Genomic DNA, 27,580 nt, shown 5'->3' with positions numbered 1-27,580 from the left:
CCCTTCTAAAAACAATTTCCGGTTGTTAATTCTGAATGATATTCTGATGTGCAGCTTTCCATTTTGTCCAATAGGTGTCAGCATTGTTCAGTAGGGGAAACAGCTGTGCCTGTAACAGCAATACAATATCTGCAGGTAAGAGCTTTGCTTGAATTAAGATGATGTGACATTGATGCATCTGAATTTTTAATGTACAGTAATGTACATAAATGATAATAAATGTAATATAATAAATGATAAATATTAGGCTACCAGCGTCATGGTGACTGTCTTCTGTAACATAATGCTAATCCTTTGAGATTAAAGAGACACAGGAACCTTTCAGCTACATCAAATTTGTTGGTAGGCTGTGGTCACATTAGACGTTTGCTCCTTAACCACTGGCACACATTCACACGCAGTCTCATGGAGGAAGTTGCTGCATGCTAGGCAGAATGTGTCAAGTTTTAAAAAGCCCTGCTTCCGGCTTTTTTTTTGTCAGATTGATGCACTTTGAAAAGCTTAAAATTACACATAAAAGTGCTAAAATTTGAGAATGATTGAATTTACCACTAAATACACTATACAAATTTGTTATGAGAGAAATTATTATGAATTAGGATTATTTTAAAACTATAACTAATTATAAAATACTCTAACAGTGCCTTTACTGCACAAGTGCTTGAGTTTGGCTTTTTTGTGTCCTGGTGTGTGTTAGTTGCTGTTAATATTTACTTGTGTAATGATGCAGTTAAATCTTATTAAGATTATTGACATTGACAACAATACTTGACAGTATAAAATAATTATCATGGTTTGAGTAAATGAACGACATTATAATTACTGTAATGCCCAAAATATGAATTTTAAACAGGCAGAGCATACAGCCATATATAGTTAGATCCATTTGTTGTTGTTGTTTTCCAGAGAAACACAACCAGTCCAGCCAGTGGCAAGGCAAATAAATTAATGAGCAAAATGGTTGTGCATGTGTGTGTCCAGCCTCAGATGTTTTGGTTAAACCCCCAGAGAATGCAGTTTCATAACTGTGTAAGAGAAAGCTCTTCCCCCTGCTGTAGCCTTCACTATTCCAGGTACCAACAAATAGCTTGCATCTTTTGGTCGAAGTAGGCGTGGCCGATCATAGAATACCAAAAATTCGCTTAGGTACTATAATCAATTTTATAATCAGTGTGAAATTTTTTGGACCACACATTTTCTCTTATGTTTTTCTATATATTTTAGAAACAGCAAATAGGTGCAACATTGGCCCCACAGCACTGGCCCAATGTGGGCAGCCCACCAAAGTGCACACCCTGACTGGAATAATGTGGGCTGCATACTGTTACGACACGGCGAAATCAGCACGGCAGCTCACAAAGTGTAGTGCCGCCCAGGGACGTGGCGGAGGAGGACTACACTTCCCAGTCATACCCGTGCTCGAGTTCGCCGGAGTTCTAATTACGAACACCTGTACACACCTAAGTTTATATAAGGGCCTCCCTAGCATGAGCCGCTTGCAAAGTAACCGCTCAGCAGCCTCGTCTCTGTTTGATTACCAAGCCGGTTTCATTATGAGCGTTTTCCCTGGTGCTCGACTTCACGCTCGTCCCTCACTATGCTTTTGCCTACGTCCCTGATATACAGCTTACCTGCTCTGTCCCGAGTCGATTCTCGTCCTGTGTTCAGTCACACGCCATCTCTCCACTCGCCCGCGCTTGTCTCCGTCTGCGCTTCGTAACACCTACATTGGGCCAATGCTGTGGGACCAATGTCACGTCAATGTACAAATCCCCAGTGGCCTGATACATTGAGGGAAAAAAGTATTTGATCCCCTGCTGATTTTGTACGTTTGCCCACTGACAAAGAAATGATCAGTCTATAATTTTAATGGTAGATTTATTTGAACAGTGAGAGACAGAATAACAACAAAAAAAATCCAGAAAAACGCACGTCAAAAATGTTATAAATTGATTTGCATTTTAATGAGGGAAATAAGTATTTGACCCCTCTGCAAAACATGACTTAGTACTTGGTTTAAAAACCCTTGTTGGCAATCACAGAGGTCAGACGTTTCTTGTAGTTGACCATCAGGTTTGCACACATCTCAGGAGGGATTTTGTCCCACTCCTCTTTGCAGATCTTCTCCAAATCATTAAGGTTTCGAGGCTGACGTTTGGCAACTCGAACCTTCAGCTCTCTCCACAGATTTTCTATGTGATTTAGGTCTGGAGACTGCCTAGGTCACTCCAGGACCTTAATGTGCTTCTTCTTGAGCCACTCCTTTGTTGTCTTGGCCGTGTGTTTTGGGTCATTGTCATGCTGGAATATCCATCCACGACCCATTTTCAATGCCCTGTCTGAGGGAAGGAGGTTCTCACGCAAGATTTGACGGTACATGGCCCCGTCCATCGTCCCTTTGATGCGGTGAAGTTGTCCTGTCCCCTTAGCAGAAAAAAACCCCAAAGCATAATGTTTCCACCTCCATGTTTGATGGTGGGGATGGTGTTCCAGGGGTCATAGGCAGCATTCCTCCTCCTCCAAACACGGCGAGTTGAGTTGATGCCAAAGAGCTCCATTTTGGTCTCATCTGACCTCAACTCTTTCACCCAGTTGTCCTCTGAATCATTCAGATGTTCATTGGCAAACTTCAGACGGGCATGTATATGTGCTTTCTTGAGCAGCGGACCTTGCGCGCGCTGCAGGATTTCAGTCCTTCACGGCGTAGTGTGTTACCAATTGTTTTCTTGGTGACTATGGTCCCAGCTGCCTTGAGATCATTGACAAGATCCTCCCGTGTAGTTCTGGGCTGATTCCTCACTGTTCTCATGATCAATGCAACTCCACGAGGTGAGATCTTGCATGGAGCCCCAGGCCGAGGGAGACTGACAGTTCTTTTGTGCTTCTTCCATTTGCGAATAATCGCACCAACTGTTGTCCCCTTCTCACCAAGCTGCTTGGCAATGGTCTTGTAGCCCATTCCAGACTTGTGTAGGTCTACAATCTTGTCCCTGACATCCTTGGAGAGCTCTTTGGTCTTGGCCATGGTGGAGAGTTTGGAATCTGATTGATTGATTGCTTCTGTGGACAGGTGTCTTTGATACATGTAACAAACTGATATTAGGAGCACTCCCTTTAAGAGTGTGCTCCTAATCTCAGCTCGTTACCTGTATAAAAGACACCTGGGAGCCAGAAATCTTTCTGAGATACTTATTTCCCTAATTAAAATGCAAATTAATTTATAACATTTTTGACATGCGTTTTTCTGGATTTTTTTGTTGTTATTCTGTCTCTCACTGTTCAAATACAACTACCGTTAAAATTATAGACTGATCATTTCTTTGTCAGTGGACAAACGTACAAAATCAGCAGGGGATCAAATACTTTTTTCCCCTCACTGTATGGGCTGCCCATGATGAGCCAATATGGGATGCATGTTTGCTGTGTAGTAAATAAAAGTATATTTCTTTATTTGTAGAAATGTGGTTTTATTTTAGCAATAAATAAGACAGTGTTTAGGTTGGGCTACTGGAGCAAACCACTGTTGATCATATGCCTCCTATACTTAAATCAACATTGTCGCTCTTCCATTGTCTTTTTTCTAATTAACATGTATTTGGTTTGGAATTTGAAATTGAATAAAAATCTGTGTTCAAAATAATAACTTGACAACTTACCCACTGATGGAGATCTGATGCAAATTCTGTATTTAACTGTCTATAATGCCATACTGAAAATATATAAAGATATAATAATACAAAATATGTGCCTGAGACTTCATTCTTTCATTTGGTATGACATGTATTCCACTGCAATATAGCATTCCAAAGAAAGAAAGAGCAAAACATGTGACAACATGCCCCAGTCTATCCTAACCCTATTTCAGTCACAAGAACTTTCAAAATTACATTGTGAGATTGTAAATAAGTTTGGTCTTGGAGGACTAGATCTGCTATGCTGCTGCTGAGGAGCGAGTATGAATACTAGCTCTGATAGACATGCACAGACATAGAAAAGAAGAGAAGCATGCTGCTGCTGCAAAGGGTACAGAAAAAGAAACCCCCCGCCAAACCAAGAGGACGGGCTGTGCAGAAATCAACACTTAAATAGAACTATTTCAACAGCATGGATTTGGTTAAAAGGTCTTGCACAGTAACATACTATGCCAAAATTTTAAGAAATTCCTGAAATATTGAGGAAGAAAGTGATGGAAATATATCAGTCTGGGAAGGGCTACAAAGCTATTTCATAGGCTCTGGGACCCCAAAGGACCACAATGTGAGTCATTATCTCCAAATGGAAAAAATTGGCACAGTAGGGAACCTTCCTAGAAATGGCCGACCATCCACAATTCCTCCAAGAGCACAGCAATGCCTCATCTACCAAGTCTCAAAAGAGCCAAGGACAAAGTTAAATGACCTACAGGCCTCTCTTGCATCAATAAAGGTTGATGACTCCACTATCGAAAGACTTATTTAACTGTGACATAGGGTCTATATGTACCCCGGGTGTCATCAATTTAGACTATATAAGTGTACGGCTCATAGGGTGAGTGCATATTGGGGTGAGTGTGTGCCAAGTTTTTAATTTTTTTTTTGTGAAAGGTGGTAGAACGGATACTCAGTTGGTGACTACAGGATCGCTATAAGGCGATAGGGCTCCATGCTGCTTGGGCAAATGTGAAAAAAGGGTACACTCCTAATAAAACCCAGCACCACCTGGAAAATCTTTAATTAGCTGAATCATGTGGAATTTATGTTTTTTTCTTGGAAAAAAATGACAATTGATTACAATTGTCAGTGTTTTACTGGCCTAGGATGCAGAAATTTTGTAGTGTGTGCAGGCAGTAGCCAGCGAGTTAGTCGGGATCATAAAGGGTTACATAGGCAAAGAAGCATGGCTGATAGGCTGATGCATGGGCATTGAGGGAGCCAATCAGCATGAGGGTAGAGTTTCATGGCTGAACTAGATGTCTGGCATCACTGCTCAGTTTTAATTGTGAATGTTAACTGAAGCCTAAATGCTATCCAGTTGTGGAAACTCCCTTTATTTTCAATTTCCGAAGCAAAATGTAAGATAAGCAGCCTCCTCGTTGCCATATTAAGTCCAAAATTTTCTCTATGGATAGGGTGGAAGTGCTAGTGACTGGAGAATATCTACAGTAAATTCAGAAATAATGGTGTAAACGTTAGATTTTTTCTTACTTTTAACATTTCAATATAGAAAATGCAACAAATTTTACTACTCTTGACATTATACGTTTGTCCTAATGGCATGCAAATTAAGTGAGCTGGTACAATCAGATACAAGGCACAACTCAGTGATACCAATGTTGTTATTTGTGGGGATGTTTCTTATAACTACTGCATTTGTTAATTATAACTACTGCATTTGGGGCGGAAGGACTAAAAAGGGCACAAAAAAACTAAAATAAAAAAATAATTATTACTTTAATGTACATAACCAAACGTTTTTGAATGTATTTATGTTACAGTATTTGAACATGTAATTATTTATTAAATAATTTATCTGTATTTAAAGCAGTACTCATCTGTTTGTTGTGTTTTTAAATATTTTAATGACTTCCTCAAGGTTAACTGGAATGTCACAGTCCACTGAGGGTAACAGTAGGTCAGAGAGCCTTCCTTCATTACATTGACTTTGAAGTCTGGTTTCACAAGTTTTAATGGCCATTCCAGAAAATTACTGTTCAGCTGTTGATGTGGAGACAGGTAATGTGGCATACACTTTTAGGAGTTGAGAAAGAGAGGAAAAATGAATTAATACTTATAAGCACCCGAGGATGTGCCAAACTGTGCTACTGTCATTGAACGGTTTTGGATAAAAACAAACTGAATGTAATTGTCAGGAATGCAGTAGCAATCGAGTTATTCTTTTATTACAACTGATTAAGTATAATTCTCTTGCTGCCACATTCTTTACATTTAAAATAGCATGATAGAATACATGTAAATTTTCGGTATTACCTTTGTACAATTCATTACAAATTTAGCAATGTGGCACGTATCCTCGTAAATCCTGCCAACTACACCACGTGTAGCAATGTGGCTCTCTTTTCGTAAATATACTATGGAGATCCTGCCGACTACACCACGGGTAGCAATGTGGCCCGTTTCGTAGCAACAACTACGGCACGTGCAGCTATGCGGTTCATTTGTTTCGTTTTGTACCAACTACACTACCTCGAGAAAACAGGGAAAATAACCCAAATAAAAGACATGCAAGTACGTTCCACTTAGAACAAGCAAGAGGCATGGGTTTCCATACAAAAATAAATTTTATTTTGAAGTTAAAAAGACTGTCCAAGAATTATTTTAAAAGAAGCAACCAACACAGTCAGGCATTGGTCAGATAAAACAGTCACAAGAGGAAGTTTACAATAATCATAGTAGGACTGAGGCTTCCTGTATGAAGGGCAGGCTAGTACGACAGCACCAGCTATACAAAAGGGAAAAAGCACCCCACTAGTCAGAATCAGACCCACAAAAATTCACATCAAATAAACACAGCAATAATAACGACCATCAATTAAGTAAAGCTTAAGGTGCAGCAAAGAACTCCCCCCCAGCCTCAGGAAGCACTCAGCTCCTACAAGGAGAAAACAAAAAACACAGACAATTACAATCTGCTCAAAGCAGACAAACAAAATAAACACAAAACAAGACAAACTTACTGTCACAAAAACACAGATAACCCACACTTAAACTGAAAACAAGTAGCAAGTTTACCAAAGCCACTACTACCACATAGCAGTATCAACATAGTTGATAAAGACTGTTACAACACAGTTGAATTAAAGAAAGCTGATCTCAGTGACAGTAACCAACACGAAGCAAAAGAACAAAACATAAAACAATAAAAACCAAGTCAAAACATCAAGCAGCAAGAACAAAGCAGCCCCAAAGCAGCCCCAAAGCAGCAACGTGGCTCCGAGTGTGGGGGAGGCGCTATACCGAAATAACCACATCTCACTCAGCTCGTCTTAACACATGCACAGTTGAGGACCCTAAGAACAAACAGGTGTAACAACCTCAATTTGGAAAACATGCAAGATAGTTTAGCTCGAGTAATAGAACTAAACGATTTACCTACCGTGATCCGATGACATCATACTCACGATGGCACATACAAAAATCACGATAGCGTCTTCAATAGTTGTGACGGCAACAGCTGGTGCTCCGACTGGAGCTACATTAAACTACCATGCTACACAGCTGGGAGCCCTGATGGCACACCACACTGATTGTGAGCAGCACATCACACCTGCACACAGTCTCGGTAGCCCAACGTCACACTAAACAAGTAAATCGCATGGCAAATGGACAATGCTAGCATCAAACAGCTAAGCAACAAAGCTAAAAACACATACCTCTGTAGTCCATAGCAACGAAAGGAAGGGGCGGGTTTTTGACCATGACGCCTTCTGGGAGGCCTAAACAACCACATATATACTGTGGTAGGGAGAGAGCCCATTGGCCACGTAGTTAATAAGGGTGACGTTTTAACCACGACACAAACCCCACTACATTCTACCCCCTACTTTTGTATCGTCGCCCTGACGATGGATCACAAAGTACTGGCATTAGTCTGTTACATTCTCCACTGCTCGTAGAAGATGGTGGACATTAGAATGTTTTCCTGCTGTGGCTCGTCTCATTTTTCGCACAGCTCCATCACCATCTCTAGGCTGGCCCGGGGCTACATTAAACTGCCATGCTACACAGATGGGAGGCTTGACGGCACACCGCACTGAATATGAACAGCGCACCACCCATGCACACAGTCTCAGTAGCCCAACGTCACAGTTAATAAGGGTGACGCTTTAACCACGACACACAACCCACTACAAGAAGTTTGTTAATAATATTTTATATTTATTATTATTGTTAGTGGCAATGTTAGAAACATATTGTTATTTATAATAATAATAATAATAATAATAATAATAATAATAATAATCATAATAATAATAATAATACATATTTGTTAAAATATGTTCCAGAGGGGCACATTTACCCAAATGCCCCCCCCCCTCCCCCCACAACTCCCCCTGCATGCCACTGATGTCATGTAAAAATTCGTAACCAATATGGGTTATGAGGACAGAACTGTCTTACCACGGAAAGAAAAAATTAGTCAACTGAAACTCTTGTTTTCATTTCACCTTTAAGCATACAAAGTTACCCGTTCCTAAGCTAGCACAGAGTGAACACTATAGATGTAAATAGAAAAGACCAGTTATGAATTTTGTAAAAGCATAAAAACACAAAATTCATTGTGATGAAGTGTTTCTTTAAACATGATCTTCACACTGTGACACTTTTTGGAAACTGAAGGTAGTTTAACACTGATGATTATGCTGTGCAACATGTGACTTCATGAGTGTTGCTTTGCAAAGTCTCACCTTACATGAGTGAGGTTTTGCAGCATGTTAAACTAATAGGGAAGTGGTCTGTACTATCAAATGGTTGTTAGCTTTCTAAGCAAGTCTCTAGACCTCTTGAAGTAATTAGAAATAAATAGAGTATATCCATCTGGACTTCAGTGAATCTCTTCTAGCAACCTTGAAATGTCTCTATGTCAGATTCTGTTACTTTACTTCCTGAGGTTTTAACATGAAGTCTGTCCCTAAATGGGCCTCTTAAGAGAAGTGTTAAAGTGAAACCATCCACAATTCCTCTCAGAGAGGGGCCAGGTGTAGTTTAATGGGTGCGTGAAACCTTTGCCTGTCTGCAGTGACTTTCCTGCCTATGCACAAGAAAACCACAACGGTTCAAAAGGCATTCATTTATAGGCCCATCTGTAAAACTTCAGAGAAACTTGCACATCACTGCTTATACAGGTGTGAACCACAGCAGACTTACACTGAATCATAAACTCTGCACTTAGCACTTATGCACTCTCAGAAATACATACCTGTACAAATTGTAATTTCGTTTGTTGGTGGGGTGGTACCATCAAGGGGACATGTTTGTACCTTTAGTATGTAACTTTTTTAACCTTGGAAAATGCATGTGGTGTTCCTTGTATTAGCTTTTAGAGAAGTCCAATTTTATTTTTTAAAGGTTTCCAGGTAAATGATACTAAAGGTACAATCCATGTCCCTTTGATGGAACCACCCTTGCTACTACAATGCAAAGTGACTGACATTGAGAGACATACAGAGCAACAGAAGTAACACAACAAAATCAAAACACACACACACACACACACACACACACACACACAAAAAAAAATATCAGAGTATCAGTTTCCATTCAGTGGTATATTTATCTTAAGCATCAAGGAAGTGAGTGGTTATCATTTCCTTTTTTGGACCAATAGTCTTACCACTTCAGAAATGATGCCATGGCAGTGTGTAAAATAATTAAAATATCAGAATTGTTATGTAACTATGACATCCATCAAGCTGAGATAATATATCATGATATTTTAACTTTTGTCATTTTTGCTTTAGTTGTATTGGAAAACCCACAATGAAACAGAAGTGTTCCTGTTTTTCGGTTCCTCATTAAGGATATGTGAAATAATAATAAAAAAAAAGTTTACATGACAACCACAAACACCTGGCAGTGTTAACCTGCTGAATTACATGGTATGTTTACAGAAACACTGCTTTAAATCCCATGAGCTTGCAGCTGGAAGGAAAGCAGTGTCACTGTCCTATTCTTGACTGTAGAAAGAGACTCCTTATCTCTGAACTTCTCATGCACCGCAGCACACATGCTCAGCTTCTGTCTCTATATAAAGACATCATTTGACAGTAAGCCAGCGAGTGCATAGAAATAAAGCTTATAAAAACACTTTTTTTTTAATTGGGACATTTTCAAATTTAGCAGCTTGATAATGCTAATGTTTTAATTAACCTATAACCTTGTTCTTATTTTTAAAACGACGTTTTCTTCTTGTGATATCCGAAGTTATTTCAAGATTTTTTTTTCACTTTTGATTTATTTAATGTTCTCAGAACTTAAAAGAAATCTTTTGGCACATTATGCAGTTTACAGGGCATCTGGAAAGTGCATCTGGAAAGGGCTCTGGCTGGGCCACTCAAGGACATTCACAGAGTTGTCCTGTAGCCACTCCTTTGTTATCTTGGCTGTGTGTTTAGGGTTGTTGTCCTGTTGGAAGATGAACCTTCACCCCAGTCTGAGGTCCAAAGAGCTCTGGAGCAGGTTTTCATCAAGGATGTTTCTGTACATTGCTGTATTCATCTTTCCCTCGATCCTGACTAGTCTCCCAGTTCCTGCCTCTGAAAAACATCCCCACAGCATGATGCTTCCACCACCATGCTTCACTGTAGGGATGGTATTATCCAGGTGATGACTGGGGCCTGATTTCCTCCAGACATGCCGCTTGCCATTCAGGCCAAAGAGTTCAATCTTTGTCTTGGTCTTGGTCTGAGAGTCTTTCAGGTGCCTTTTGGCAAACTCCAGGTGGGCTGTCATGTGCCTCTCACTGAGGAGTGGCTTCCGTCTGGCCACTCTACCATACAGGCCTGATTAGTGGAGTGCTGCAGAGATGATTGTTCTTCTGGAAGGTTCTCCTCTGTCCACAGAGACATGCTGAAGCTCTATCAAAGTGACCATTGGGTTTTTGGTCACCTCCCTGACTAAGGCCCTTCTCCCCCGATTGCTCAGTTTGGCCGGGCAGCCAGCTCTAGGAAGAGGTGGTTCCAAATTTCTTCCATTTACGGATGATGGAGGCCACTGTTCTCAGTGGGACCTTCAATGCTGCAGAAATGTTTCTGTACCCTTCTCCAGATCTGTGCCTCGATACAATCCTGTCTTGGAGGTCTACAGACAATTCTTTGGACTTCATGGCTTGGTTTGTGCTCTGACATGCATTGTTAACTGTGGGACCTTATATAGACAGGTGTGTGCCTTTCCAAATCATGTCCAATCAACCGAATTTACTACAGGTGGACTCCAGTCGAGTTGTAGAAACATCTCAAGGATGATCAGTGGAAACAGGATGCACCTGAGCTCAATTTTGAGTGTCATGGCAAAGGCTGTGAATACTTATGTACATGTGGTTTTTTATTTTTTATTTTTAATAAATTTGTAAAGATTTCAAACAAACTTCTTTTACATTGTCATTATGGGGTATCATTTGTAGAATCTTGAGGAAAATAATGAATTTAATCCATTTTGGAAGAAGGCTGTAACATAATAAAATGTGGAAAAAGTGAAGCGCTGTGAATACTTTCCGGATGCACAGGATGTAAAAACACCCCAGCAATTTCCCTCATGGGGGCCAGCCAAATGTCATTATTTGGTCCCCACAAAGAGATAAAACACACTCACAACCACACACGAGCACATGTAGGGTTATTTCCATGCAAGATCAGGTACATGAACAAATATGCATGCATGCTTCAATGATGAACAGGACGTGGTGTAAAGGTGTGAACAAAACATCCCGTTGTGTGAGCACACAGTCACAAAGTTCAGGGTGAAGGAAACTGATTTACCATTATACCCAAATTGATCACATTAATGAACTGCTCATGCAATGTATCAGGGTGGCCAAAGACACTTGAAAGTGCTAACTACCCTCTTTCATATACAGTCATGGGAAAAAGAAAGTACTGAAAATGTTTGTTTATCAGGGCCTAAATAACTAAATAACAACAGTTAGGTCCTCACCAACTTCTATAAACAAACAAATAACCTCAGATGACACCAAAGAAGAGAAAAGAAACATAATTCAATATGCAATTGTTCACCCTCCCCACTACCACCCGCACCCAACCCCATCAACCCCCCCTCATCAACCAGGTGGGAAAAAAGTACACCCTTCCTACTTCCACTGTGTGACTACCTCTATAAAGACAGCACTTTTGGCAGTTTGGTGTTCTGGAGCACTCAGGTATGTGTCCATATCATGCCAAGAAGAAAGGACATCAGAAAAGCAATTGTTGCTGGTCATCAATCTGGGAAGGGTTATAAGGCCATCTCTAAACAATTTGAAACTTACCATTCTACAGTCAGAAGGATTATTTACAAATGCAGTGTGCATCCCAGCAAATTCAGTCTGAGGACAGACTGTTTAATGATCAGCGATATAAATAAACAGCTACATCATGTGACCTACAGGCCTCTGTAAGCACATTAAATGTTTATAGTATGTTCATGACAGCACAATCAAAAAAAGACTCAACAAGTTTGCATTTCCTGGAAGAGTGGCTAGGAAAATGTCCCTTCTCTCCAAAAAGAATTTGGCAGCATGACTTTGGTTTGCAAACTTGCATCTGAAAACGCCCACAAATGTTCTGGAACAATATCTTTTGGACTGATGAAACCAAGGTAGAGACTTTTGGTCACCATGCACAAACACCTCCAAACACAGTGTATCACCACAAATACTTCATACCAACTGTGAACCATGGTGGTGAAGGAGTGATGATTTGGGAAAACTTGCAGTGATTGAGACAACAATGAACTCCACTTTAAACCAGAATATTTTTTAAACAAATATAAGGCCATCTGCCCAGCAGTTTAAGCTTGGAATGGCCAAGTCAAAGCTCAGACCTCAACCTCACTGAGATGCTGTGGCAGGGTCTTCTGCTGTTTTGCATCATTCAGTGGTGAACTCTAAAGACTAACGTGTGAAAATCCCAGGAGATTAGTGGTTTCTGAATTACTCAAACCAGCCTGTCTGGTACCAACAACCATACTATGCTCAACGTGACTGACATCACATTGCCCCCTCATTCTGATGTTTGAGTTAAACATTAACTAAAGATCTTCACCTGTATCTGCATGATATTATGCAATGTGCTGCTGACACATGATTGGCTGATTGGATAATTGCATGAATGAGCAGGAGAAAACTTAATCTTTTTTTTTTTTTTTTTTTAAACTTAATAAATTGTCCATTAAATGTATTTCTCCATATTGTCTTTAAAATGTATATAGCTCACGCTTATGCTCATACAAGCTTATTTCTGAGATTTTCACTTAAGAAAATTACAAGGTTATTATGACAGCTTTACATATTTCCATATCAGTAGCATACACCCCAATTTTATTTACTATTTAAACCTCCATTAGAGATGGGCATCCAAACGAACTCTACCTGTGTATTTTATTTAGCAAAGTACACATTTTTGCCACTTTTGCTGGTAAATCTGAGCAGATGATCCAGCACAGCAGTTAAATAAGATGGCTTTTGAATGGTATGCAGTCCTTAGTTTGCTATCCTGTCATTTGCTTCACTGGATCTGTTCAGTTCTATATCTTTTTTTGTATGCCATAGCAAACACAATCCTTAGGACACACTCGTTCCATCCATTGCTGAGTGACCAGGGAACAGAAGGTGAGTACATAGTCAGAAGTTCTCATCTTTTCTTGCACCAGCCCCAACATCCTGTCCCCAAACAAACACTTCGCAATCATAAGGCTTCATTTCCTTCCTCTGTTGGCTGTAACTTGTTCCATAGCTCTAGAAAAGAAAGCCAAAAAACATTGTGGCTGACGTTTGCCATCCTTTGGGAAGATCCATATTAAATGCAGTGCCTTCTGTATATAGGATGCTTTTTACACCTGGTCATTTTATGTGCCTTGAGCATTTGGATAATAATAAAAGGTGGAAAATACTTTTCCCAGCAATTTCAGTGCAAGGTCTGACCATTTAATACTGTAATTGTGCTTCATTAATAACATTATAATAAAAGTATGATTTTTGGGTATTTATATATTACTTGAATGTTTTTGAAATTTAATACATGCACTTTTACTCAATTACATAACAAAAATATTTTTTTCTCTCATCTAGAAAAAATGAGGCACAATGTACACAATATATAAATTAAATATTTTATTTTCATTTCCATTTAAAGCATCCAATCAAGTTCATCATCCATCCATCCATCCATCCATCTTCTATACCGCTTATCCTTCCTTCAGGGTCACGGGGAAACCTGGAGCCTATCCCAGGGAACATTGGGCACAAGGCGGGGTACACCCTGGACAGGGTGCCAATCCATCACAGGGCACAACCACATACACATTCACACACCCATTCATACACTACGGACACTTTGGACATACCAATCATACCATGCATGTCTTTGGACTGGGGGAGGAAACCGGAGTACCCGGAGGAAACCCCCGCAGCACGGGGAGAACATGCAAACTCCGCACACACAGGGCCACGGTGGGAATCAAACCCCCCGACCCAAGAGGTGTGAGGCATGTGCATCTGAATATGGATAATTCACTGGACTGCAGTGACGTATTTGAGGATGAGAACCAAACTGTATGATACAAAAAATTCCATACTTTTGCTCACCTAAAAATTGGGTGGTTTGCCACCAAAGGTGCCATGCTTTGAGTTATTTATAGCTGTAAAAATTAAGGAATGCAAGCTGAAATTCTGAATATTTTCATATTCATCTTTTGATCTCAAACCCAAATCTCTTCAATGTATAACGAAAACAATAGAATTAGCCTTGTTGTTCCAATACTTTCAGAGGGGACTGTATATAAGGGTCATTCTCAAAGTATGCTAACTTTCTGAACAGCAAAATGCTAAAATTATGTTTTTATATTCAATTTGGAAATTGTGACTGTAATAATTATTATTATTTTTAAAAAAATAAATAAACCAATATTCTTGATCCTTAATATGGTGGCTGGCACTGGAGTTATTAATTGTCACTGGGGGCACAAGCATAGAAAATTACACCAGTTACAGTAACACCAGTGACAAATTTCTATTAAAGATGTATTTTCCAAGATTGTATCAGCATCTCAAAGCACACATCATTAAACATGCCAGCATAAATAAATTATTCTATTACATAATTTTTTTGGTTAAAAAAAATAAATCAAGAAGACTGAAAGGTGTAATTCCAATGGCACAGCTAAATTATCCAAAGAAAAAATAGATTTGACAAGAAACTCTACAGTTGTTGGTTGAAAGTTCTTTTAAACCTCCACCCTGGAAGAGCTTATCCACAATTTTTGGTGATTTTTAAAATAGCTAACTCCATTAACATGAAATTCAGGGTCAATTCTGCTATTATTTTGATTATTTAAAATTATTTTTATCTGCTAATTTACATATTTGATAGACCTCATACATATGTTCAGCCTGTGACATTGAAATGAAAATGGAAAAATTCTATTACCAAACTTGACAAAATCCTCCAAAGCAGTACAACTGGCTTCAAAAACAAGCTATTTCTCTAGCACTTGGCAGTTTTAAAGTCAATTTGAAAAAAAAAAAAAAGTACACAATAATAAAGATTCATACTATGTTTATTGCTTAGAAACGTATAAAGTTATATAGTAATGTATTTTATGACCAATAAGATACGGGGCATGCTTGTCACCACATTATGAGAATGACTCATAAAATGAGGTGTCCTGTTTGACTCCCTAACATGAACTCCAACTAATTTGAAAAAGCACGTTGAGGTACATTTTGCTAATTTGCGAACAAGATGCTAGATGCTTTAAAACAAAAATCTTTAAGATAAGCAATATGTAACTTTTTAAAGGAAAACATGACATTAACTTAATTTAGTTAAAACATTTACTCTTTAATACATTAATAAATTTAAAACTAGCAACTTTTTGACTTCCAATTGAGTACATTTTTGGCTGAATAAGAACGATTGTGACACATTATGTATACTTTTACTTAAGTTGAAAAAACAAAAAGAAAAGAAAAAAAAGAAGAAACTTTAAAACTCAAATTAGTCTGAGCCACATTTTAGCTAAGTGCCACTAATGGCTGTGGTAGCAGACATTGGTTAAGACATTGGACTTCTAACCAAAAGGTCATGAGTTCAAATCCCAGAACTACAAAGCTACCGCTGTTGGGCCCTTGAGCAAGGCCCTAAACCATCAACTGCTCAGTTGTATAAATGGGATATATATAAGTCACTCTGGATAAGGGAGCCTGTCAAATGCAATAAATGTAAATATATCTTAATGTCACATTAGAACCAAAAGAACTATCCATAAAGTACTTCATGATGTAGTTATAGTCACATGCACTATATGATTTAACATGGCACCTAGTTTTCATGACAATCTTGTGCACATAGTAGGTTTTTTTGTGATTAATGCTGTAAACAGACATCTTCCATAAAGATGAACTGCTTGAGCTGGCATCTGCTTCTGAGTTTGAGGAATTTTAAATAATTTCTAAACTTTTTTTTTAAAATCAAGAACCCAAATTTGCATAGAACAACTGAAAACAAGCAAAAATGCAAAATTGGGTGTTAAGTGTGGTGTGCTCATTTGCATACCATGCACAGTGCCACAACTAGATTTGACTTTGTGGTTAAAATTTGATAAGAATACAATTCAAATACAAGACGCATGAAATGACCAGATGTAAACCGGGCCAGTATGTGGAAGGACCATGGATGACAATGTCCAAAAATGTTTTTAAACACAACAACAACAAAAAGCAAGATAATCACAAGCATCTTTAATGTTCCAGTAAAGTACAGCATATGTTAGTATGCAGGGAAAGGTTTCAGTCTGAGGATGATTATTATTTTCAAATAGTAGAACATTTTGTTTTCAACCAGACAAAAATATATAGTAGAAAAACGCCATATATTTTGATTAGAATCACATTGGCATATACAATTCTCACTGTTTTATCTAATTAATAATTTGGTTTGGAAGCCTGGGGGTCAGGATAAGAAATAAGTTAACTAAAATGGAAAAATATGGTTAGTAAAATGGACTATTCTTTCTGAATTTTCATTTAGGGTACTGTGTATTATTGGTATAATATTGTGAACTGTGCCAGAACCTTTATTTCAGTGTCCTTAAAGCTGTAATTCTCCACAGGAGGCATGTGGAAATCTATTAATTCATAAATTTCTCTAAATCATGGAATTTAATATTGTGAATGACTAGAGGAGCTAAAGATCTTATCGTAAATCTGTGGTAACCCAGTTCCTCCCTCTCTCTCTCTCTCTCTCTCTCTCTCTCTCTCTCTCTCTCTCTCTCTCTCTCTCTCACTCTCTCTTTCTGTCTGTCTATCTCTCAGCATATTTCTGTGGTATACTAACTAGAGAGAGTCAATTTGTGTTGTGTGTGTACATTCATGAGCTGTCTTTGAGCAGATTACACGCCGATATGTAAGTTAGAATTTATTGTTTTTATTGATCTCAGCAATGACTCAGTTTGACTGTCAGTGTGCTTCAAGGCTTGTATTAATAGTTTTAATTGCTTTCTTTATATTATCGCTTCTTCCGCTGGAAAGTAGAAACAGATAATTGTGCCAGTGACTTTTTTTTTTTTTAAAAACCCAGCTTATATATGTGGTTTATATAATGTATAATGTAAGTGTTCAAATAAATTGTTATAATGATTTTTAAATTGAATTCAATGGAATGAAAATATTTACGTGGGTGATATTTATACTTGCACTGTTAGTTATAATTTTGCATTCAATGTGATTACATTTTATCTCTGACTGCCTGTAATTGTCTATACAAACACTCTAAATTTTTTCAAAAATTTTTCTCGTTGCTGAAAAATAACTAATCAGTCGGATTGCCATATCACTATTAGCATTATCAAGTATACAGTTTTGCTGGCACACATGTAGTTGGAAAGACTAGAAAAGAAAGAAAAGCTAAGCATATACATGATTACTTACCCCATGTACAAATTTTGGATGTTTTTCAACCTGATGATGAAGCAAAAAGACCAGCATATAATACAACCATGGGGAAGTACCGCATTCAGTCATATAACACCCTCAACAATTTCAGTTTTCATTTACTATAAATTAGCCTGGTTCTGTGAAGATGATGTTTTATTTAGAAACTTTAGAAAATATGTACAGTACCATCACATGACATCAATCATGTACCAATGCATTGAATTATTTGCTGTTATATGCATTGAACTATATGCGGCTTTCAGGGTGTACGATTCTCAATTTGCTAATTAACATCTGATGAATATAATTGGAGTATAAAGGAAAATAAAGCAATTAGAACATTTATTTTAGCATCTCCTCACTCCCAGTAGCTAACAGACATTTGCCAGGTCACTGGCAATGAGGAAGTACTTCTGTTACCATACAGCTTCTTTACAAAGGAATTGAAATAACATATATCAAAAAAATCATACAGTGGGGGAAATAAGAATTGAATGTGTCAACACTTTTTTCAGTAAATATACTTCCAATGAGGCTATTCACATGAAATTTTCACCAGACATCTGTATTAACCCGAGAAATCCACACATGTAAAGAAATCCAGACAACAGTCCATAAATGAAGTTATATGTAATAAAGAGGAATGACACAGGTAAAAGTATTCAATGCGCTAACTGAAATTTATTTAATACTTACTGGAGAAGCCTTTGTTTGTAATAACAGCTTCAAGGCAATTCCTGTATGAAGAAATTAATTGGCCACAATATTCAGGTGTGATTTTGGCCCATTCTTCTAAACATATTGTCTTTAAATCTTGTTCAATTGGATTTGAGTCAGGTGATTGACTGGGCCATTCTAATACCTTGACTTTTTTCTCTGAAACCAATTGAGAGTTTCCTTTGCTGTATGCTTTGGAGCGTTGTCCTGCTGGAAGCCCCACTCATGTCTCATCTTCATCATCCTGGTGGATATCAGCAGATTCTTCTCAAGAATCTCCCGGTAAAGGGCTCCATTCTTCGTTCCTTCAATTATATGAAGTCTGCCAGTAACATGCAATGAAAAGCAGCCTCACACCATCATGCTTCCACCTCCAAACTTCACTGTTATAATATTTTTGGGTGATGTTTGGAGAAGAAATGGCACTGCACATTGTGTGTAGTATGACACCCAAAAAGTTACATTTTGCTCTCGTCTGACCAGATTACACTCTCTCAGTATTTCATAGGCTTGTCCAAATGAATTGTAGCAAACTTTAAACGATCTTTGACATGCCTTTACTTTAGTAATGGAGTCTTGTGGGGTGAGCGTGAGCAGTGGAGTGCATTGCCTATTGTTTTCTCTGTGACGATGGCACCTGCCGCCTCCAAGTGTTTCTGGAGCTCTTTCTGAGTGGTCCTTGCATCTTGGGCTACTCTTCTGACTATTATTCTGACTCCCTGGTCAGAAATCTTGCGAGGAGCTCCTGTGCATTGCCGGTTGATAACGGAGTGATGTTTCCACTTGCGGATAACGTCCGCAATGGTGCTTACTGGAAGAGTCAGAAGTTTTGAAATATGTCTGTATCTGATTCCATCAGTATGTTTCGCAACAATAAGGTTGGGAAGGTCTTGGGAGAGCTCTTTGCTTTTACCCATCGTGAGATGTTTCTTGTGTGTCACCTTGGTAACGAAAAGCCTTTTTATAGACCATCAATTTACTAACCCAGCTGATATTAATTTGCACAGATAGGAGGTATAACTACTTTTTAACTACTTACAGATTTCAGCTGGTTCCTTGCCTTACCTTACCTAGGAGAGTTGCTTTTTCTTAGCGTCTTCAATACTTTTTTCCTGTGTCATTTTACTTTATTACACATAACTTATTTTATGGACTTTAATGTTGTGAATTCTTTAAATCTACTAATGTCTGGCGAAAATTTCATGTGAACAACCTCAACGGAAATATATTTCAATATATATTTTCCAATACTTATTTCCCCCCACTGTATATTGTACAGCAGGTATGAGTAATGGAATCCATGTGGCTATGCAAACAGCCTACTTGTGATGTCCGACAGTATTTCTCATCATGTTGATAAGGATTTTCTTTTTTATCTTGCAGAAAATGGAGGTTATTCAAGGTTCTGAACTAACCAACATGACCATTAATGACAGCTATTATGACTATGATTATAACAACACAAATTGCTGTGGAGTGGTGTGTGATCAGAACACAAGTATGCATTTTGAAGCCATCTTCATCCCCATTCTGTACTCTGTTGCATTTGTGCTGGGGCTGATGGGTAACGGCCTGGTGCTGGTTGTGCTGTGCCAGAAGAGGCGTACATGGAATGTGACAGATGTCTTCGTTCTACACCTGAGCGTGGCCGACATGCTGTTACTCCTCACTCTGCCACTCTGGGCAGCGGATGCAGCGACTGGAGGGATTTTTAATACCGGTTTCTGCAAATTCTCTGGAGTGGTGTTTAGGGTAGGGAGTTGGAGTTTGTGGGTCATTATAATTCTATGTACTGTAGTGATAATTTTGTCAATTGTTATTTTATTAGGTCTTAATCTTCTGTAAATGTCCTTGATAGTTTTTATCTTATTTAGTCAACTTTATCCTGCTGTTTTTAGTCAAGTTTTAGTTGACTTAAAATCTGGGCATTTTAGTCTTATCTAGTCAAAAAACCTTTTGGCATTTTAGTCACTGAAAACTATAGACATTTTTAGCCATAAGATTGTTATTGCTTAATATTTCAGTCAATCTGGTCTAGGGAGTGGTGGAAATGGCGGAGATACACTGCGGCGACTCTAGTTGGGGAGGTTTTTTTTTGGGGTGTGGGGCTGGGGTGCGGTGTGTGTGTGTGTGTGGGGTGGCGTTGACGGGCACTTTGAGATGACCAGATTGTAAATATAATATAAATATAAATACTTATATAATATATAACAACATTACACTTATTTCATGTCTCCTCCAAACAATATGCTTTCTTGAACATGAAAACAAGCACATGAAAGGTCAATGAATAACATTCATGAATTATGTGTGCCACAAAACAAACACTGTTCATTCATTCTTATCTTCCATATCACGACCCTCTGTCCTCTCACTACAAGCTTTTATACCAGGTGGTCCAAAGTAATTTAATATAATTTGATTCATCCTGCCCAACTGACTGCCTTTCTCCCCTTCAAACTCTTCTCGGTCTTCCTTGCCTTTTTTTGACAATCAACGAAAATAAGTGACATCCTGTGTCAGCGCAATACAAAAAAAGAAAGTAGCACAGTAAAAGCCCATAGTGGCTTGAGAATCTGCATAAATAACAGCTAAAACACTTTACAAACATTACATATCTCTCTGTGTAACTATTAACATAACTGTGGATATAATACTTAGCAAACTGTGATAGTGAAAATAAATTAAGATGAATAAAGGCATTCAAAATAGAATAACCCTGTATCATTTCAGGTACGTGCATGCAGCTTTATCAATATCAAACTTTCTACTATTACATCATTTAAAGTAACTGTTAAGGTTTCTGTTAAGATTTTTGTCTCTGTTAAGACTCCGTTAACTTAACTAAGGTGGTCTGATCGGTCCTGTGAGGATGCGTGCTCATAGAGAAGCATTCCCATTGGCTGCAGCCTGTAGGTATTATGGACAATCAGGAAAGTCAACATTGTGCAGTCACATGCAGAAGTGTTTCCATTGGTTGCTGCCTGTAGGTATTATGGCCAGGAAAGTCAACAGTGAGCAACCAGATGCAGAATATCCCTGGTGTGCTTATTTGCGGAACTCGTTTTAGGAGAGAAAAAAAAGGTCCTCCTTTTGTCGACGAAAATAATTTTGTCTCGTCTTAGTCATGGAAAACGTAGTCATGGAAAACTTGTTTTGCCATAGTTTTCATTAATGAAATTAACACTAGTGTACTGTGTTCAGTGTCCTGTCTAATTCTGTTACTCACATAATGTACCTAATTGCACTAATATTTGGTATATGTTTACACCTAAGGCTAGCTAAAACACATTTTGTTATACTTTTTAAATTACTTTATACATATATATGTATGGCCAAACGTTTCTTTAATATATATCGGAATGTTATTTTTCTTTATGTTATCTTAACAGAATCCTTAGACAAATAATAACAATTAATCTTTGATTATTCCATTATGCTGTTTTATATTTGACTTCCTCTTAGTGAGCAAAAACAAAACTTAACTCATGGCTATTGCTATGAGAACTGAAACAACAGTTATAAGTTTCATTTGTTGCAAGATGACGTTAACGCTGTTTAAGATTTTTTTTAGGTAAAACCCATAAATTACAGATGAAACTATGTTTCCATGACCAGCGTGGTTTTCTTCTGGAACTAGTGGGGTTTTCCAGTAGTGTGCTTGTGTCCTAGCTGTGCACTAATAGCAAAGTTGTCACCTTGTGACTATGACCGTAACCTGTGTACATGTGTAGTGTATTAAAGGTCCCAGTTACATGACGTTCTTCCTCTGGCCATTCTTGACATCTAGATTGACTCAGATTGTCCTCCATTGGAGGACTGGCTGTCCTCCATTTAGTTGAAGAACTACAGTTATATACAGAATCTACTGTTATACTTCATTATGTTCTGGACTGCCAGGACAGTTTCCTTCTGGAATGAGTGGAGGCCAGATATCATAGACATCATCAGAATTTGTAACACTTCCTGAAGCATAGTCATGTCCATTACTTGGAAAAGCGCATGTGCACTGATACCATTTTATATGGAAAAATGACTGCTCAGAAAGTGTTGATATTGCACTTCCAGAGCATAATAGTCACTCAAGTGTGACGCTGATCCTTTTTGGAAGTGAGATCAAGGCAACTGCTTAAACTGATGAGAATAGAAATCACTTGAATTATGATACTGATCCTACTGATGATAAAAGTCCCGCAAGTACTGATACTGCTCTCTACTGAGGATGATCATTATTAACACTGTACTGTCTGTTAACACTGTACTCTATAGATTATGAGAATTTACCACAGAACACATAGAGTGCCACATGACACAACATTTAGTCTGCAGAATCTGGTGAGGAGGAACTAGCCATAGATGCCAAATTACTTCAAATTAATTAAAGAAGTCATCTCTTGGTCTTCATTCAAGCATGCCTGCATAATAACTACTTTAACCAACAGGCTAATCGATAAGATCATTTTATTGTCCTATGGTCACTGTTCCTCTAACCTGGAAGTCAATTCCACAAAGTGATTGAGAATCCCCCCTGGATATAGGGCTGGACTGGGTACAATCTCATTTCTAAGAGCAGATAGGTTGATAGGTATATGGGAGAAGAAAGTACACCCTCTTTCAATTCTATGTGTTTATTTATCAGGAACTAAATAACAATTTTGTTGTCCACACCAATGTCTATGAACAAATAACCTCAGGTGACAAAAAAAAACACAACCGATTTCAATATGTAGTAATTTTTTCCAAAAAGTAAACCAACATTTAGAAACCAGGTGGGAGAAAATAAGTATGCCTTATAATTCAGTAACATGTAGAACCACCTTTAACAACCATGACTGAAGTATACGTTTTGGTAGGAGTTTATCAGCCTCTGGAAAAATTTTGCCCAAGTCTTCTTTACAACATTGCTTCAGTTCATTGATGTTTAAAGGCATCCGTTTATGCACAGCTCTCTTAGCTCTTGCCACAGCATCTCAATGGGGTTGAGATCTGGACTTTGACTTGCCCATTCCAACACCTTTATATTTTTCTTCTTTATCCATTCAAATGTCTGGTGCGCTTAGGATCTTTGTCCTATTGCATGACACAATTTTGACCTAGGTTGCTGGACAGATGGCCTCATATTTGTCTGAAGAATATTCTGGTGAAATTCAATGCTCAATGTTCATTATTGTCGCAAGTTTCCCCAGGTACTGTGGCTGCAAAACAAGGCTAAATCATCACGCAGGACATTTGTAGTTTGCTGAGATGAAATTTTGCAAACCTAAGTCATGCTGCCATATTCTTTTTGGAGAGAAGGGGATTTTTCCTAATCACTCTTCCATGAAAGCCATACTTGTTCAATTTTTTTTTTTATTGTGATGTCATAAACATAAATGTTTAATCTGCTTACAGAGGCCTGTAGGTCACATGAGGTCACTCTTTCTTTATATCTCTGAGCATTAAATGGTCCTACCTTGGACTGAATTTTGCCGGGAAGATTGGCTGCCGGCTTGATGGCTCTTCATTTGGAAAACAGTTCTTCTCACTATAGAATATTGAATTTCAAATTGTTTGGAGATAGCCTTAGTAACCCTTGATGTAGACACATACCTGAGAGCTCCAGAACACCAATCTGCCAAAAATTCTGCTTTTATAGAGGTAAGCACACTTCCTTATGATTTACTAATCTTGTGCATTTCATTAGTAACACCTGCCTGCTCATTACTCTCTTAATAATTGTGGAAAAGGAAAGGTGTACTTATTGTTTTCCACTTGGTTTCTGAATGTTGGTGTACTTTTTGGAAAAAATTACTACATATTACCATAAATCTTCTGTGGTTAGTTTTTTGTCATCACCTGAGGATCTTTGTTTGTTTATAGAAGTTGGTGAGGACCACACAATTGTTATTTAGGCCCAGATAAAGAAAACCATAAAATTGAAGGAGGGTTTCTTTTTCCCATGACTGTATTAATACAGTATACCACAGCACCAGTATCTTTGCCAGTAATTCCGGGTTCATGCACAGTGCGACGCATGAATTCTGGTTTTCAAAGCAGCCATAGAGATGACCAGGTAAAAAAGCTGTCTCAGATGTAGGTCACTTTATATCTGTGCCTTCTATTGGCTTATAGGGCAAGTATGTGCATGTATTGACTTCAGGCCTGTGGTTTCCCTATCTGCAACTGCAGTGATGCACTCTTGATTGCATATGAGCTCGTTTATGTAACTGGTACGCTGTGGAATATCCTAGGGCTGATAAACCACAAAAAATTCAAATAATCAATTTGTTGTAATACGTGTAGGATCAGGCTTAAGTTTGCCAAGGTGGCCTTGATGCCTGTTTGCTGCACATTAACCGCTGTTGTGCATTTTCCAGGGTTATACTCTGACTTTCCAAAAGCTTTACTGATGGGCTATCAGCACTCTTCTCCAGGAGAATTGGTGATATTTAATAAATGTATTATATTAATTACTTTGTGATTGCAGCAACACACTGCTTCATGCCATCACGAACAACAAGTGTCTTCTCTCATTGGTGAATATCAATAAATCAATACTAAAGTTATCATCACTGAAGGCGCACATCAACACACTCTCAATGACCACTGCTGATTTTACCATAGAAGATAATTTATGGTAAAAAAAAAAATAAATAAAAAAAAAATAAAAAATTACAGCAACACTCTTCAAACGTCTTGAATCCACTTCTGGTGATAAATTTGCTATTAGTACTCGGTGTGGAAATAAGCACACAGGAAAACTCCTCAAGTCACAGAGAGAAACTATGCAGGTGTCTAGAACATACATAATCACTGTATTTGCATTAAAAATGAACATCTGACATCACAATCAAATGAGGCTCATTTGTTTTTCTAGGTCAACTTCTACTGCAGTATCTTCCTGCTGGCCTGCATCAGCCTTGATCGATATTTTTCTGTAGTTCATGCAGTGCAGATGTACTCACGCACAAGACCAAAGCAGGTACAGCTCAGCTGCCTGGCTGTTTGGTTCTTCTGTCTTCTTCTATCCATTCCTGACTGGATCTACCTGGAAGCTCAACATGACTCTAGACGAGGTAAATCTGAGTGTACTCACATTTACACATCTTCCACATTGCGTCTGCTGTCACGGGTGCTCTACCATGTGTTGGGCTTTTTGCTTCCCGCCATTGTTCTACTCTACTGTTACTCTCGTGTTCTGCTGCGGCTACAGTCCGGATCTCAGGGTGTGCAGAAGCAAAGGGCTGTACGAGTTGTCCTTGCCTTAGTGATGGCATTTTTCATCTCCTGGACACCCTACAACATCACCCTGCTGGTGGACACTCTGTACACCAACCAAAGCAGCAATAACACAACCTGTGAAGCCACAACAGCGCTGGACATTGCCTTAACTGCCACCTCTGTTTTGGGCTACCTGCATTGCTGTGTGAACCCGGTACTCTATGCGTTTGTTGGAGTGAAGTTTCGGCGCCATCTGTTGGACTTGATAAAGCCGTTCAGATATAGACTGCAAACCCGCGTGGATACAGTGTCTCGTAAGAGCTCTGTGTGGTCAGCAGACACATCACAAACCTCAGCTTTCTGATGGAGCAATACACACTGTCCTGAAGTGAATTTGGATTCATCTAGAGGTTTGAAAACCACAAAATATTGAGAAGATCTATTAGCTGATTATTCTCAGGAAAACAGGGTCCAAAAGTCGAGTCTGATACCCTATCGAGTCTACATTATTACCATTCCAAACATAACACTTTGTTGTCAAATCATTTTCCTCAAAGAGTTAACTAAAAACTAACAATAACAAAAATAACTGAACACATATACTAATTGAGTTGTAAGAAACAATCAACAGAGTGTGAAGTGTACATGTTACCATTTGAATGAAGGACACGAGAAAGTGAATAACTGAAACATATGCGTGAACAGATCTCTTTTTACTAGACATTCTCTCAGAAAAAAAGCCCAAATGTTTTAAATAATGTATTCAAGAAAAATAAGTAGAAAACAATAAAAGTTTGTAATTAGTTATTTTTAGAATGGATGAAAGCAGAGTTTTTGATCAACTTCTGATCATATGTTACTGGTCTTATTAAAGTTTTATTCATGGATGAAATATAGAAACCTCAGGGAAGTACATGGTTAATCCATTTAAATAGCCAGTGAACTCTGGCTCAGTGCCAGTGTAGAAAGGTTTATAGTGTTTAAGCTTGATTAAATTATTTTGGATGGTTCTGTTTAACTGCGAAAACTGAAAGGCTCCTTAGACAACTAAATATTTGTAGATTAGTCGAAATATACCATGGTTTCTTTTCTTTTTCTCTTCATTTATTTCTTGTGTCAGTATTGTGTTTGCTAAGAAAGTAGACAGATTACTTTCAAATTAGTCAAAAAGACAGTTTGGTAAAAGGGAAGTATTTCGGAAGCTAACAGTCTTTTTCATGGGCATGACTAATTTAATTACAACAGGAAATTCAAAAATGAACTGGCTGCAGCCCTTGAAGAAATAGCAGACTGAATGGTGACACTGCAGAAGAAAAAAAAAAAAAGGTTGTACATTGATGCATCATTGCTCTAAGGAGGAATCGAACATCTTTAATATTATCAGAAACATGATAAAAGATTGAGTCAATACAATTCTGCTTAAAGTGCATACTGGACACATGCTAGATCAGGAAGTACCTCATTTTGTAATGCAATATTTCTGCATGGAAATGCATCCCAATATGTTTATTATTATTATTATTATTATTATTATTATTATTATTATTATTATTATTATTATTTGCATAAGCTCATGAGCACCTGATTTGACAAGAATTAGATGCTAAATGCATCAGAACGTCATGTAAATAGCTTTTTTTTTTTTTTTTTTTTTTTTTTAAAGTAGTACAACTAAGTCTATTTCCTTTATTTGTGTATATGTGTATATTTTCTATCACACATCTCACTATTAATAAACCACATTTACTGACAATAGTTCATCTTTTCAAAATAGACCTGATTAGTTAGTTGATGTTGTACAATGCTACTGAATTTCAATTCTCTGTCCTTGCTGCATCAAACTATGTTTACATGCACATCAGTGTTCGGCAATATTCAAATTAGTATTGAGTCATATAAACATTATTCACAAAATCCAGTGAAAGTTGCTCAGTCTGCAAGAAATTGTGGTGCTAACAAATGCTTAGCTGTAGGTTACGTATTTAGGAATGGCAACTCAGGCATACTTACAACAACCATG

General features: G+C 38.1%; 2 protein-coding genes across 5 annotated transcripts in view; one reads left to right on the top strand and one right to left on the bottom strand.

Moving 5' to 3' along the window:
* The window catches only part of LOC108266504 (C-X-C chemokine receptor type 3), a 43,292-nt gene that overhangs the window by 5,634 nt on the left and 10,078 nt on the right, over positions 1–27,580 (bottom strand). Inside the window, exon 3 of one of the 2 annotated variants that reach the window (XM_047155362.2) lies at positions 6,259–6,588. The exons of the other annotated variant lie outside the window; for it this stretch is intronic. Coding sequence (XP_047011318.1) covers positions 6,571–6,588 — 18 coding nt within the window. The 3' untranslated portion in view covers positions 6,259–6,570. Of the gene's footprint in view, positions 1–6,258; positions 6,589–27,580 lie in introns of those variants that run through there. 2 annotated transcript variants of the gene reach the window in all.
* On the top strand, positions 17,008–27,222 carry cxcr3.1 (chemokine (C-X-C motif) receptor 3, tandem duplicate 1). Of its 3 annotated transcripts, XM_053680732.1 has the most exons (4): positions 18,430–18,642; positions 19,744–20,112; positions 25,217–25,415; positions 25,553–27,222. In XM_053680732.1, exons 1-4 carry the CDS (start codon positions 18,550–18,552, stop codon positions 25,687–25,689), a joined length of 798 nt encoding a protein of 265 aa, XP_053536707.1. In that variant the 5' UTR covers positions 18,430–18,549; the 3' UTR covers positions 25,690–27,222. The 3 variants fall into 3 exon arrangements, with proteins under 3 accessions (XP_017325443.1, XP_053536707.1, XP_053536703.1); XM_017469954.3 differs by lacking the exon at positions 18,430–18,642 and adding an exon at positions 17,008–17,113 and having other exon boundaries at positions 25,217–27,222; XM_053680728.1 differs by having other exon boundaries at positions 18,438–18,642; positions 25,217–27,222.

This window comes from Ictalurus punctatus, chromosome 1, assembly GCF_001660625.3.
Source record: "Ictalurus punctatus breed USDA103 chromosome 1, Coco_2.0, whole genome shotgun sequence".
Taxonomy (NCBI): Eukaryota; Metazoa; Chordata; class Actinopteri; order Siluriformes; family Ictaluridae; genus Ictalurus; species Ictalurus punctatus.
The sequence above is the reverse complement of the archived record's forward strand: the minus strand, read 5'-3'. Positions and strand labels throughout refer to the sequence as shown.

Coding starts and splice junctions, on each gene's coding strand:
- cxcr3.1 (XM_053680728.1), top strand. CDS start 18,550: ATGCTTTGGAGCGTTGTCCTGCTGGAAGCCCCACTCATGTCTCATCTT. Junction 18,643..19,743: donor TTCTTCTCAAGAATCTCCCG/GTAAAGGGCTCC, acceptor TTTATCTTGCAG/AAAATGGAGGTTATTCAAGG. Junction 20,113..25,216: donor TCTCTGGAGTGGTGTTTAGG/GTAGGGAGTTGG, acceptor TTGTTTTTCTAG/GTCAACTTCTACTGCAGTAT.